General features: G+C 43.2%; 1 protein-coding gene across 1 annotated transcript in view; it reads left to right on the top strand.

Annotated features, from left to right (window-relative positions):
* PAK5 (p21 (RAC1) activated kinase 5) overlaps positions 1-14,483 on the top strand; it is an 807,900-nt gene that overhangs the window by 330,130 nt on the left and 463,287 nt on the right. The window contains exon 2 of the mRNA XM_078649528.1: positions 11,181-11,404. Within this exon, the coding sequence (XP_078505654.1) occupies positions 11,201-11,404 (204 nt within the window). The 5' untranslated portion in view covers positions 11,181-11,200. The remainder of the gene's footprint in view (positions 1-11,180; positions 11,405-14,483) is intronic.

The raw sequence follows: 14,483 nt of genomic DNA, 5'->3' as shown, positions 1-14,483 counted from the left end.
TTTCTTCAAATCTGGTGAAGAAATCTGAAACAGTTTCTTCTTTCTTTTGCTTGCATGCAGACAACTTATCCCAATTTACGCGTATTGCAGGCATTATTGTTTTCATGTAATCTACTATTTTACCAGGGAGTTCTGCTATCAAAGGCTCAGGCTTGGCACCACCAACTTGTCGGGCATCTGCAGCAGTAATATTAGCCCATGTGTCACCTAATTCCTGGTCATGATCTACATGACGAATTTTACCCCATAAAGGCTGTGGAACAACATTCCCAAATAACATATCGATATCGGCTAAATTCATTATACATGACCCAGCAGTTTGTGACAATTCTTTATAGTACCCTGCAGGATTTTTACGCGGATCTGGTAATGTTTGTTTGAGTGCTAAAACTTCAGCTCGCTTCCATGGGACATGTACCCATACACGCTGGAAGTGTGGCAGAATAGGTGGGACAGCAGTCGTGTCACCCTCTCTCCATTGTGGCGGAACTTCTCTCATAGGGTACTGTCGCGCCTTTTTCCTACTGGATGTATTAGATTCAGATGGTGACCCTGAACTGCCTCCCTTAATTCGATATGATAACAACATTTCAACTGCTTTTTCCACCTCTGGACCTACAATCATACCCTCTCCAAACTTAAACCGTACACGACACATCTCTTGTGGGATGCAGTCTTGATCATTGTCTTCTAAATCCTCGCCAAGAAAAACACACATCTGTTCGAAAACATATCTCTGTGTCGCTGCTTCCCACTGATGGAAGACTTCCATGACTGACTGTACATCATATTTTGCAGTGTCCATGACCCATTTCCGAGCTAAATTATTCAGTGAATCTCTCTCTTGATAATCAGGCAGTTGACTTCGCAACTGTCTTCTTCCCATGTTAGGGGTCGTAGTAGGCGACCCGAAAAGAGGTAAAAGAAGATTAGTAACAGTGCTGGCCATTTTCTGCCGAATGGAAGGTGAAACTGAAGGACAAACAGATGGAAAAACAGGGTGTGATAAGGCGGGGGTAGAGATAGCAGAAGAGGTATCAAGGGAAATAGAGGGGACACTAGGCAAAATCGTAGAGGGAGCATTAGGAGACGTAAAAAGTACAGTAGGCAAAATTGTAGAAAACGCAGGTGAAACAAAAGTGGTCGGTGGGCCTGGAGGAGGCTGCACCGAAGAAGTAGGAGCCAGCTGAGGAACAGCTGGTGGGTGCTGTTGAGGAGCAGGAGGCGTAGTTTGCGCAACTAAAGGTTGCGGGGTGCTGTGGCATTCTGCGCATAGGGGGGTGGTGAATTTAGCAAATGTGACATTAATGGGTCTTTTTCACGCTCTTTTGCTGCCTCTTGCTGAAGAGACGGCAAAACTGGATAACATTTATCTATTGCCATTTTACGTTGCCTATGCAACTGCTCCTTCATCTGCTCTTCCTCATTATCTTTAAACTGCACAGCAGCTTGCATTACTGACAGTCCCCCTTCTCTCTTATTTTTCTTAGCTAATTTAATTTCTTTTTGTTTGGCTTCTTTGCGCCATAAGCGGAAAGAGTCAAACATCGCCGGCCGGGCTTTCTTTTTAAAGAGTTTAACTTCAAGGTTGTCTAAGATTTCAGAATCAAAACTACCATATTGGGGCCATTTTAGAACACCATCTTTCCTAGTGTATTTAATCCATACTTCGTTGTAGGTGATGGGGCCTACCCCATGTTTTACATACAGTTCGTAAGTCGGAGTTCCAACTGGAGGAACCGGACATGAGTCCTCCAATCGGGAGTCCCTATTATTACCACCAAGACAAAACAAATTCCCAAGTCTAAGACTAGGCATCTTCGCTCTCTAGTCTAGTTCCAAACTTCAAAGGATTATCGATTACGATATTTCTCGTGAATACACGAGTCCTTCGGTTATGGTGCTTGCAAGTACCAATACAAAACCTTTTGTATCCCAAAGATACCACAAAGTAAGTCCAACTAAGGACTGGGAGACGCTCCACTTATACTTAACTGAAATTATCTCGATGACGTCACCAGAAGACTCGTCTCAGTGTTTCGCTCTACCAAAAACTTCAAGGGTCCAAATCAGGGCGATAGCCAGGGCAGCAGTCCTTGTAGCCGTCGGGAAGCGGGGAACCTCGCAGCAAAGACCTTCGGACCACGTCGACATGCAGGGGTCGATGAGGTGGTTGGCCGTCCTCCGGAATTTCCACACGAAGCTCCTCACGATCTTCTGGCTGACTGGTACCACTGGAATCGCCCCACGTTGGGCGCCAACTGAGGTACTGGGTTTTTAAGAACCGGCACAGAACCGGTAACCCAGCGGTGCCAGGGAATCAACACCCAGAGACCTCGGGTTCTTACTGATCCAGACCTACAGAAACTTCAGAGTCTTCTAGGTGAAGTCAAAGATTAGTTTATTGGCTGCAACCAAGGTAACAGGTGTCCTAGAAGTACAATACGGGTATGTTCTCAGGAGACTGCACACTTTTACAAAGTCAGGCTTCTCTTTTTATACACGATTCTAGGCCCTAGGCAAAACATTCTTGGTTGTAAAGTAAATTGTTAACATGTTTCCAGTACAAAGAAAAAGCAGAGTCATGATGACATGTCCATATTTCACTTCGTGCTGCCTACAACAAATCATTCGGCAAGGCCCAACATTTCATCAGATAACACTGGACCCCTAATAAAAACGGGCACCTCCCCACCATAAAGTAAGTGAAGCAAAAGAGTGGAGATAGATGTGAGCGAGATATGGCAGGTGTGCGCGCTGAGATGGTTTTATGGTTTGTTGAGCCTAGATGCTATCTTGCTCGGCCACTGGGAGGGAACTGACCTAACGAGTTCGGCCTGGGGCAATGGTTCCAACTTGTACTGAGGTCAGGGAAAGTCGATTAAGGAGTATGTGTCCTTGTGGAATCAAATTCAACTGGATTAAGGCCTATGTAAAGGGCAACATATAAATGGGAGCCAAGGGTTCAGAATGTAAATGACGATTTCGAGGTGAAATCGTCACTCGAATATGCTGAAAATACATGTACATGATGTACTCGTCATTCTCGGTCTTTTGATACCAAATTCGTCATGTTTCGATGAAGTTTTATTTCTCGAGTCCAGAACTATTATATGAATCCAGATTTTCAGAACCACAATGATTCCTACTCCAGTACATGTTTTCCAAAAAAACAGCAATGCATTATGGGAGATGTAGTCAGAAGTAACACATATCATAACAGTCAGTCCACTGAACCCAAAAGCATGTGACACACATCAGTAATTAGCAAGCAGAGGACAGTCAGTGTGATTGGCAGTCATTAGATGTATGATTCCGCAAATGCTGCCAGGAAAGTGAGTAAATGTACAGTCTGTCTCCACAGGCGAGGCAGCGCGCAAGGCTGCTGAAGGAGACACAGGAAAGGCACCCAGGAGAGCCAACACACAGGATGAGGAGGTCTTGCCTCCTGCTGAGCACACACCACCACCACCATCACCATCACCACCACCACCACAGAGAGCCAGGAGGCATACAGTGGCTAGCCTCCAGGAGAGGAGGAGAGCATGGGAGGCCAACATTCCACGCTGGTAGAGGATGAGAACAGTGCAGGTACACAGTCCCCCACTGAGCGTGCCCACACAGGTGTCAGAGGCCGCAGATCAAGGGCAGCCAGTCCTGTTGTACAGGGCGAGGAGTCCAGCGTATTCTCTGGTCTGGAGGTGAATATGCTGAAGGTACAGCGCCTGCAAGGCAAAGCCATTAGATCAGTTCAACGCCAGATGGTGTACATGAACAGACACATGCTGGAAATTAAGGAGGGCATAAACAGCATGAACAACACTGTGGTTGAGGGCATGCGGGACATGTCAGAGGCGGTGAGGCCGCAGTGCAGCAAACTGGATGAAGGTTGTGTGGTGAGGCGCAGGCACCAACAGAAATTGGAGGGCTACACTAAGGCGGTGGCAATGCAGGAACAGATGGCCCACTGCAGCTGTGACGTTGCAAGGGGGCTGGTCACAGTTACCAGTGCTCTGGAAGTGCTCCAGACCACCCAAATAGTCACAACAGGTGCAGGGGATGGGGGGAAGTGAGGAGGCAACTAGCTGCAGCAGCATCACCCCCCTCTAACTGAGTCCAGGAAGCGCTGTGAAAGGCATGGAGCTGCCACAGAACAGACCGCCAGCGAGGACAGTGTGCCCAGGGAACGAGGCAGTGCTGCGCGTGGGCGCAGAAAATAATGACAGCCATCATCTGGCATTGTGAGATGGGTGATGTAACCCATTTCACATTTTGAATGTTTATTGAATATTGGCATGGCATGTTGAAGCCTTCATGGTGTGCTGTGCTATTGCATGAGTTAAGGTTAATAAAACACTGTCACACACTTACAGTTACTGGCTTTGTCTCATTACTTACTCAGAAATAGTTGCGTGTGATCTCAGCCCGTCGGTGTCTCCTATCTGGTGCTGCTGCCACACCTGCTGCGCTGTGCTCTGGCTGTGGACAATCCTCACCCTTGGAGTCAGTTAGTTCCACTGCTGTTCCTTTCTTTGTGGCAAGGTTATGCAGAATGGCACACGTTGCTATAATTTTACAGCAGATGATAGGGTGGTACTGCCGTGCACCGCCACTTTTGTGGAGGCAGTGGAACCTGCTTTTTAAGAGCCCAAAGGTGCACTCCACAACGTTGCACGTAGATCTATGTGCCACATTGAATCTCCTCTCACTTGGGGATAATGGGTTGAGATATGGAGTCCGGATAAATGCCCGCACAGCATATGCGCTATCACCTGAGTGAGAGAGGAAGAGTCATTAATAACAGTCACCAACACATTCATCCAAGGTATGCATCAGGGTGTGTCACATTGATTTACCTAGCAGGTATCCTTCCCCGAATTTGCCCCCAGCCACACGTGTGTAGATCCTACTGTTCCTGAATATGTAGGACTCATGGGTGCTCAGTGGAAATTTGGCTACGATGTCTGTGATGATGTGGTCCGCATCACAAATTACCTGCACGTTGATAGAATGTGTAGATTTGCGGTTCCGATATATGTACTCTGTAGCTGCAGGTGGGCAGATTGGTATGTGTGTCCCATCAATGCACCCTATTACATGGGGGAACTGTGCCTTTTGATAAAAATCCATCTTGGTTTTATGCAGTTCCGCCTGTGTGCTAGGGAACCGCATGTAGAGGTGCATTCTTTGCATCATGGCATCCAGGAAAGTGTTGAAAAAACGGGGCAGGCAACTCTGTGACACACCACCTGCCACAGCTATCACCCCCTGGTACCTGCCTGATGCAAGTAGGTGCAGGCTACAAAGCACCTGGACATGTGGTGGTATAGCGTGCGCCCTTGGTATCTGATGCTCCAGGAGTGGGTGCAGGTCCAGTATCAAGTCTAGGATGGTTTGGGGGTGAAGCCTGTACCTCTCATGGATTTCAGCCTCAGTCAGTTGGAATAATGTAATGCACTGTCTGTACATGCGTTCCTCCCATCTCCAGATCCTCAGTCCTGCTGCTTGAATCCGAAGCCGCTTTGCAATGACATAGAGGGCCGTCATTGTGTTCATACTGTTGCATTTTGGGGTTGTTTAAATGCAGTGCAGCTGATTACCACCTGCTTTGAGTCTTTGGTAATTTGCGACTCCTAAATAATGAATATTTGAAAAATCAGTAATAGCGAGTTGTGGTACATCGATTTGCAATTTATTTTAAAAATTTCTTATTTTGCGAATCGCTATTTAGGGATTCGGTTTGTACTAATCGCAGATTAAGGAATCGCTAACTGGTTTCCCTTATTATTAGCGATTCCTTATTTTGCGATAGCGTTTGGCATTACCTACATTGTACATGGTTATTTACGGGCCGCAAATGCTGAAATTCTGAGAATTTCAGCATTAGCGCTCGGTATTTGGCCATCTACAGCTGGCGCAATATAAGTAATAAATGTCTCCAACTCAAATAATAGCTTTACATTTATTTTTGGGAAATTGAACCATTTTTCTCCAAACATCAGCTTATGAGTTCTGAAAAAACCCTCATTTTCGCCTCAAAACCATATTTTCTAATTTTGGCTACAAATAATAAAATAACCAAACAAAGGCTTTCATGTTAGTAGTCTGAGATGCACACAGGTGAGCTACTCGCAGGTAGCTGGAACTGGTAGCTCATCAGTTCTCGTTGGAGACGCCTGCCCTAGGGTCATGTGTGCGCTACATGGCTCTTTGAAAAATGCATTTTTTGTGCATTTTCAAAAATTGCACATGGTTACTATCGACTTGGAGTTAATGCTAATAGCATTTCCTAAATGCACAATTTGCATTTAGAGAATGCTTGCTACATGTGCTTAGAGAAACACAAATTGCGATTCCATCTTTGTAGTAGCAAATTTAGTTAATCTCTAAAAATTGTGATTACCTAAAATGCACTACCAAAGCCTCTCAGACACCTTGAAAGGCTATTTTGCTTTCACAAGCAGTCAAAATTTGCAATTCACAACATTTGCAAATGCAAAATAGGTTGATACATGAGGCCCCAAACCTTGCTTGCTAAAGTTAACTACCTTCAAGGTGATGTAATAACGTTCTGTGGTTAAAATTACTTTCAATGTGACATGTTCATAAACTGTAGCATAAAAAAATTACATTAATATCATACAGTTTGCCTGATAACCAGCAATTTTCTTTTCCAACTAAACCAGTACCTTAGTACAAAATACATCTACAAAAGGTCAAGAAAGTCCGCACAAGGTGAGGTTGTTTTTTTGCTCCTCTTGTATGCCAATATAAGAATTCATAACTCTTAAGGAATGACTTAAGAAAATAGTGTTCAAGTGCACAATCTATATCCTTAAACATGATCTGAACTAGAATACTTCTCTGAGTTCAGTCCAATCTTTTGTAGACTTTCAAGCGACAGTCTGCAAGTCCTCTGACTTTCTGAAAACAGCATCCCGGCTACAGCAATTATATATCTCCATTGCCCAGCAAAGACGCTATAGACCAATATAAACTTGTATGCAAAGCACTCAAGATGACCATCACCATTGGAAAGTCTCATGACAGGTCTGTGTCTCCACAAGGCATGTAGTCCTTCTTGTTTTCACTCATGTGTTTAGCTTACAGCATCCATCAGAAACTTTTGTTTTATTGAATTCAAACCACGTCTAAATAGAAGTAGCGGCTAGGACAGCGTGGCGGGGCTGGTGTGGGAGAAGGTGTGGGGACAGAGGGGGCGAGAAAGAAAGAAGAAAATAAAGAACTTACCTTCCACCTGCATCCCGCCGTACTCTCGGTCTTCTGTTCCTCTCGTGGCTCCACTGCAGGCAGAGGCTCCCAGCCTCCCCTGCGGCCAATCCTGAAACTGCTCTCATGAATGAGAGCTGCTTCAGGACTGGCCTAAGTACCGATAATTTGCACTCCCATGGAGACTGGAGACTATGCCTGCTGTCTCCAACCCGGCAACACAGCTGGGTTAGAGACAGATCAGTGCGCATGTGGGTTTGGCCGGTCTGAGACCCACCCCCAGGATGCAGCACGTTGAAGTTGAAAAATCCAACGATTATAAACTTGTTTTATTATCATTGTATTTTTTAACCTTTTTAGCTGCTGGCAGGGGGGCGACGCTCCCCCGCCCAAAGCGGAGGAGCCCCTGCTGCTAAATAGATGGACGCTTGTAAAGTGATATGCTACTCTAATGAGTATTTCAATCACATCACCCTGTTTCCTTTCTCCCTTCTTTGATGTCTAATTTTAATAGTTAGTTGAAACTTTCAAAATTATGAGTAGGCGTTTACTACTCTGATATTTCAAAAACACACTTACAAAGTTGAATAAGCCAAACATATTTGAATACATTATTATTTAAATATATTCCCATTTGTTATTTAATTTTATTTGTGATATAAGGTAGTGTTTCAGGAAATCAGCATGGGGCCTGCATTAGTACTGGTGGTGCCCATTGTGACCGTCTTATTTGGCGCACCCCCTATGACCTTCTTCTCCACAAATCACCTCACTCCCACTCTCCACCAGTGCCCCTCATCTCTCCATAGCCCCGCTCTGACATGCACTTAATTTTCTTTTATAGCACTACCCATGGTTCACCCACACTCAGTTTTGTGATCTGCATGGTACACACTCTTAGCAGCAGGCACATTAACCCTCTGTGCTATTTTATGAGTCAAAACTGCCACTAGGCAAAACGCTGATCTCTTTCAAGCAGGAGCATTAATCCTAGCGTTATCTTGACATTTTTCTTGCTGCCTGAAAAGTGAAGGACACACAAGGAACCCTGCAGCACGTGCTATTTAACCCATAAGTTATTTTTAAACACACTGCCTCCTGAGATCAGTGCCAGGCGCAACTGCACGAGTTGCATCGCCCTAAATCCAGCCCTGATGAGCACTATCTTTGGCACTTTGTGCATTGCACTGGGGTCCAATAGAAAGCTGCACTTTACAACAACTCAATAACAAGATGGTTTCCAAGAAAGAGCTGCAGGCAGCTCTAGTTCAGGTTAAAGTAAAGGGGAGGCCAGAATGCGCCTCTTAGCTCCACATTGCATCAGATTCTCTGATTTTTTGTCGGCTGCCTCTTTAATCTGGCAGCTCCTCCCTCTACTTCTAAATCACATCATTTCTTCATCAAAAGGCCTATGGATTAGTGAAAGTAGGTCGAGGTTAATTGTGAGGTTGCCTGCTACTACTAGCTGTTGTTGGTAATTTGTAAGGAAGAGAGTGAAGGAAAGTTTGAGGTTCCCTTTTTCAAGAGCTGAAAGAGAGGGCAGCTTCACACTAAAACAACAGCCAGAAACGGCGACGTATAACTAAACTGTGTAAGACCTGAAAGCTCCAAGGCACGTGCTCCTGTAAGAGAAATTTAAATCGCCTTCGAGTTATCACCACAAATCTCCCTTTAAAGAGATTCTCTTGCTCACTTCCTCTTATCGCAATCCCACAATACCCCCTAGCTTTTCCTTTTGTGAAAACATTTTTTGCACTTTACTGTATTCTTAACGATTAAAGAAACAACATGCGGATTATTAAAATAACCTCCATTCTGCCCCTTGTTCTTCCTTGCCCCCAAGTTGTGAAAAGTGCTCAGCATTCACAAATCAATGCACTTTGCCCTGGTTAGGAAAGTGCACTTGTGATGTGCCTGTTTTGGAAGTGTCGCTGAGTGTTTAGGCAGTGTTATCTGCATTCCATAGTCTGTTCTCATGATAGCTAATTGTTTCAATAACTGTTGTCAAAGAATGCCCAAGGTTGCCCAGCAGACAAGAGACTAATGTTACAAGTGGCAAGCGAGGAAAATGTAACACTCTGGCTTGTCCCTTGCCTGTTATTCGCCCGGAAGTATGTGTTTTGAAGATTTGTATTTTGTGGTTTGGCAATAGCTTAAGTTGTTTGCAGCATACTTACAACTGTGAGCACATTTAAAATTAAAGCTGGGTCACCATATCCCATACCCGGTAAAATACCAAATAGTAAACTGCAATCACTTGCACAAGTCTTCATATACTACTTTTAGTAAAGGAGAAATACACCCCAAGAAGCTATTTTACAAGATGCAAATGAATCATTAATGTATGCTTATATAAATTATATCATTTTTTATATTGAGAAAATATTATGAGGAAACTATTTAAAAATGTATGATGTTAGATGTTCTGACCTTTGTGCTGAGATCGCTCCCTGACCTACATGTGGAGTGTTGTGAATTTCACATCTGTGACATATTACATGCACTCCCTATATTGATAGATGCATGAACAGTCTTTGCTGCCGTGGACTTTGTTTTAGGGTACGTTGTTGTATATGTAATGTATATATTGTATTTGTGATATGTATATATAATGTATGTGTTTTTTGTAGTATGATTTAATATATTTTTGTTTTTGTGCGCCACTTTGTCCTGTGACACGTAGATATGTCCTTAAAACTTCTGAATAGTGACTTTATTACAATTATTTGTACAAACCTGGATAATTAATTATATCTTGGGTAGAATTAAATGTTGAATTAATCCCTCAGTACTAATTGTTTCTACTTCATCATCTTTTTGATGTCCCTTGCTCAGGTATGGGAGGGTGATTTGGGCAGAACCCCTTTATTATTTTTTAGTGGACTTTGTTTTTGGTGTGGGCTGGTGTAGTGATCCCCCATTTGTGTAAGAGTTGGTCATATAGGGTGTGACTTTAATGTCTTTGCCAAGTGTTTGTTGCCTTCTGATTTTTATGCATCAGTACAGAGATGGAGTACAGCTTGCATCTCTGCTTCACTTAAGTTTTCATCTGCTATCTTACCTTGCTCTGTGGGGGTGTGCTTTTCTGCGGAACTGTTGCATATATTCATGCGGGGAATTATGATCAGCTTGTTAGCTTTGACTATGTGGTTGTGCGTATGAACTACATTTTGTTCTCTGTGCAGTGTAATTGTCTTGCATGAGATGTTGGGTTTTAAAAGGAAGGAAGTGTGTTGTATCTTCTTGCTTCTGCTGTCCTTGTAGGTCTGTATTTGTCTGAAGTGGGCGTGTTATATCCTGTTTTAGCTATGATGAGTGTTCATGCTGTAAACTCTGATGCAATGGAATGGGGTCTAGGTGAATGTACTTGGTACCATACCCTGTGGCCGGAGAGGACGGAATGCAAGCTCTTGGTGGGTCGCGTTAGTGGTAACTTCTGTGTCACCAACTGCTGTATGTTTTCTTACCTTCTATTTTTTTTTCATGGAGTATCGGGGGTGTTGGCTGTTTCACATGTTTGAGAAAAAGGTAGGGACTTATGCTCTGTTACATATCGCACGTCACATATTATGAGATTCAGAAGTAATTTAGTGGTGTATCAGGAAGAAGCCAAATGAAAATTTGAGCTTCTCTTAGCATCTTCTAGGGAACCATCATCTAAGATGCTGGGCTGGAATATCAACAGAGTTCTATGACCAAATCTTTGAAAATTCAACAAATTCACTGCAACAGAATTCGGAAAAAAGTTTAATGGTGTAGCATAGCGATGAAGTTCTTTTGATGACAGAGTATAGACTAGAGGCAAATCCCTTCAATGCGATGTCTTTAATGCAATGGCTGTGCCATTTTATAGAATGTTTACCAGACTCTATGTCTGATAATTCTGCCTAAAATAAATACATTTTCTCACTTTGCAAGTAACTTTCAGTCATGTGCTCTTGCTTTCCTAGGTTGCTCAGGATTTCCCATCATGTTTGGAAAGAAGAAGAAGAAGATAGAGATTTCTGGTCCTTCAAACTTCGAACACAGGGTTCATACTGGATTTGATCCCAGGGAGCAAAAGTTCACAGGACTTCCCCAACAATGGCAGAGTTTGCTGGCAGACACGGCCAACAGGCCCAAGCCTGTGGTGGACCCGTCGTGTATCACCCCGATACAACTTGCTCCTATGAAGGTATTGCCGTATCCTGTTTCCCAGCCCTTCCTCTTTTATTTTTAGAAAGCAGTATACAATGATGAGAAGGATGTGTGTTTTAAATTCATGTGTGTCAAACACTGGTGCATTCCAAAGTGATCTACTGTAAAATGGATTAGTCGACTACTTACATATTTATCTTTCCGAAGTTATGGTGTCTCGTTTTGAGGGATGCAGCACATGAAAATATTTAGCAATCATTAGATAAATGACCTGGGCAATTTTATGCATGAGAAAATGTATGCAACTTTCTAAAGTTAAAATTTCTGTACTTTGTAAGCACCCACAGTAAACAATGTTGTGCCATCTGGAAGCATTCAAATTCATCCCCCCAAAAAAATCCAAATTTACCCGAAAAAAGTTTAAAAGTTGGATTAGTATTTTCTATCCTTATAAATGCTCCGCCTGTCATTTATATGAGGCGCAGTGCTTTTAACCAACAAAAGCCAAAGGTGGTAAAAGAGTGGTCCCCAAGCTCATATGTGGTTTGACTTTCTCTAATTAACTTTTTTTACTGTAATTATTGTGTTTATTATTGGTAAAAGCAGAGTATGTATGCGCACATTCATGACACTTTCTCAGTACAGGTGACTGATGCCGTCAATACTCTACAGTGGTTGTCAAATGACAGAAGGTGGGAAGCTACGTATAATGCATTGAGCCACAGAACAGTGCAAAAACTCCCCATTCTAGGTGGTAAAGTCGAAGGTTTTGCTGGTAGTAGGATGAAGTTCTCTATTGGGCGATATGCAGCATGGTATAAAACATCAACTGAGAATATATTGTACCACGCAATATTTGCCATGGAGCTGAAGCTGACGACGCATGGAGTAAAGAGGTTTGAGTGGGCTGACCATATTGCAATGCCTTTACCTGCGAGAAGAGATCTGGCTGAATTTGGACTTTAGAGGAACGAATCTGGATGGGAAATTAGGGAAGGGGAGGACTTATTTTAACAAGGACTGGCCTTATCTGACCTTTGAAGAGGGCAGTAGGGTAGGTTGTCCTCCTTTACTCCACATTTCTGGCATATGGTAAAGTAATTTCTCTAAATAGTTTTTACAAAAACATATTTTCCAAAATATACAATGTGCACATGGTTGCAGATTGAACAGCCTTGCCAATCGATTAATGACCCTGTACTCCCAAACGTTTTGCCTCTGATCACCTTACTTGCAGTGAGAATCCACATACCACCACCTCACCATTGTGTGACCATCTATCACGCCAAACGCTCATCCTTTCACACACACATAATTTCTAAGCAACATATTTCAAACATATTAAAACTGCAGAAATGACTTTCTATGTTTGAATAACTTTTTTTTCAGATCCGTTTATTAAATTACAAAGACATGTTGTCACACTTTTTAAAATCACAGGGGCTCGGAGAGAAGATGACATTCAGATGGTAAATGCAGTCATGTGGCATAGATAGGTCTCGTGCTTTAAGTCTAAATTTACTTTGGTCTTGAGCCACAGATTTTCTGTCTTTAGGTGCATCTCACTCTTCACTTTGATGTGATCTAGTCTTGAAATAGAAGGAAAAAAACGTTTTGTGAATCAGGCACCGTGTGTTTATGTTTGTTTCTCTGTATCATGTGAGGGTGATGGCCTCTGGGCTTCTGTAGCCTTTTGCAGCGGCTGCAGCTCCTGGATCCTTTGCCTTTTCTCCCTTTTACACTGAACGCATTGTTTGTCTTTTCCGGGTCTGTCGTTTGCTTACTTATTAGAGGAAGGACAGGAGAAGGTTTGTCGATAAACTTGTATTTCAACATTTCCAATAGCTATGTGGGTTTGACTAAGAGAGGATCACTGCCCAAAATTGGGGTCTTGGTTCTTACAGGATGGACTGGAATGGAGAAAAAAACAGGTGAGAAGAAACAAGTCTTGAGTGAAGGCAGAACGTAATAAGGTTTGAGTCAGTACGCAGGGGAAAGGAGAGTGAGTTCAAGTGTTCTGACTCAACGATAATGAAACATTTCCTAGCTTTTATGACAGGATCAGTTCTATTCAGGACACAGACGTATAGATTATGCACTTCACTATGTGCCTATTTTTGTAGACAATAGCAAAATCTCTGTCTCACGCTTTAAACTGAAGTTCCCTAAAACTTGGTCCTGAACCTTGTACACTGTGTACCAACCAAGCGCCATTGATTACCAGGCACTAGTCATGCACAAACCAGACTAATTTAGCATGTAATCTTGCAAGGGAAGACAGATCACCATAACCTGGAATTCCTCCTATGCATCTTTAGTTGTTTCTGAAAAAATATCCTCTTGACTGGTGCTGAACGGGCAAGAAAGACCCCTTGGCACCATTGATCTTGGCCCTTCCCTCCCCTGTGGGATTACTAGAAACTCCTAGAGCCTCGTTTATGGGAAACATCCTTTTCAACGCAACTTTTACCACGCAGTGCCTTTACGATGCAACTATTACAACGCATGTCATTACAACACATTGTGCTGGGGGGCGCTCTAGGATAGGGAATGGATTTAATTTACTATCCAACACCTTCCCTACTATCCACGGGGACTGGAGTTGGAATAGTAAATTAAACTATTCACTATCCAGCACCCCTTAACGCTATGTGTTGTAACAGCATGCGTTGTAAAAACTGCGATGTGAAGGCATGCGTGGTAAAAGCATGCGTTGTAATGTCATACATCCCTCATTTATTGAAGCACCCAGACAGTCACCTCCTACCACATGAGCACACCACAAACCTCTAGAGTTGCACACATTGTTAGTTGTGTCTTGGCCAGGGATGCATGTTTGAGTCAGATTTCCTGAGGTTCTTCACAAAATGATCCTCAAAAAGCCAGCCGTGGGCAACGCAGCATGTTCCTGAGTTAGCAGTTCCCACGCCTTTGAGTCTACTCTTTAAAATATTGACCTGCACCTCTGGCCGAAATGCTGCAATTCGCTTTGCTAGAAGGTGGATGGCCCTCTGCTTCCATCCATATAAAAGATTTGGGCCCACCTGGCCAATGTCTTTTGTGGCTACACTGGTAATCTTCATTTGGTAGGGGGACCACCTAGTCCAAAAATGTAT

The sequence above is a fragment of the Lissotriton helveticus genome, chromosome 6 (genome assembly GCF_964261635.1).
Source record: "Lissotriton helveticus chromosome 6, aLisHel1.1, whole genome shotgun sequence".
Taxonomy (NCBI): Eukaryota; Metazoa; Chordata; class Amphibia; order Caudata; family Salamandridae; genus Lissotriton; species Lissotriton helveticus.
Note: the sequence above shows the minus strand (reverse complement) of the source record. Positions and strands in the feature narration are given on the sequence as shown.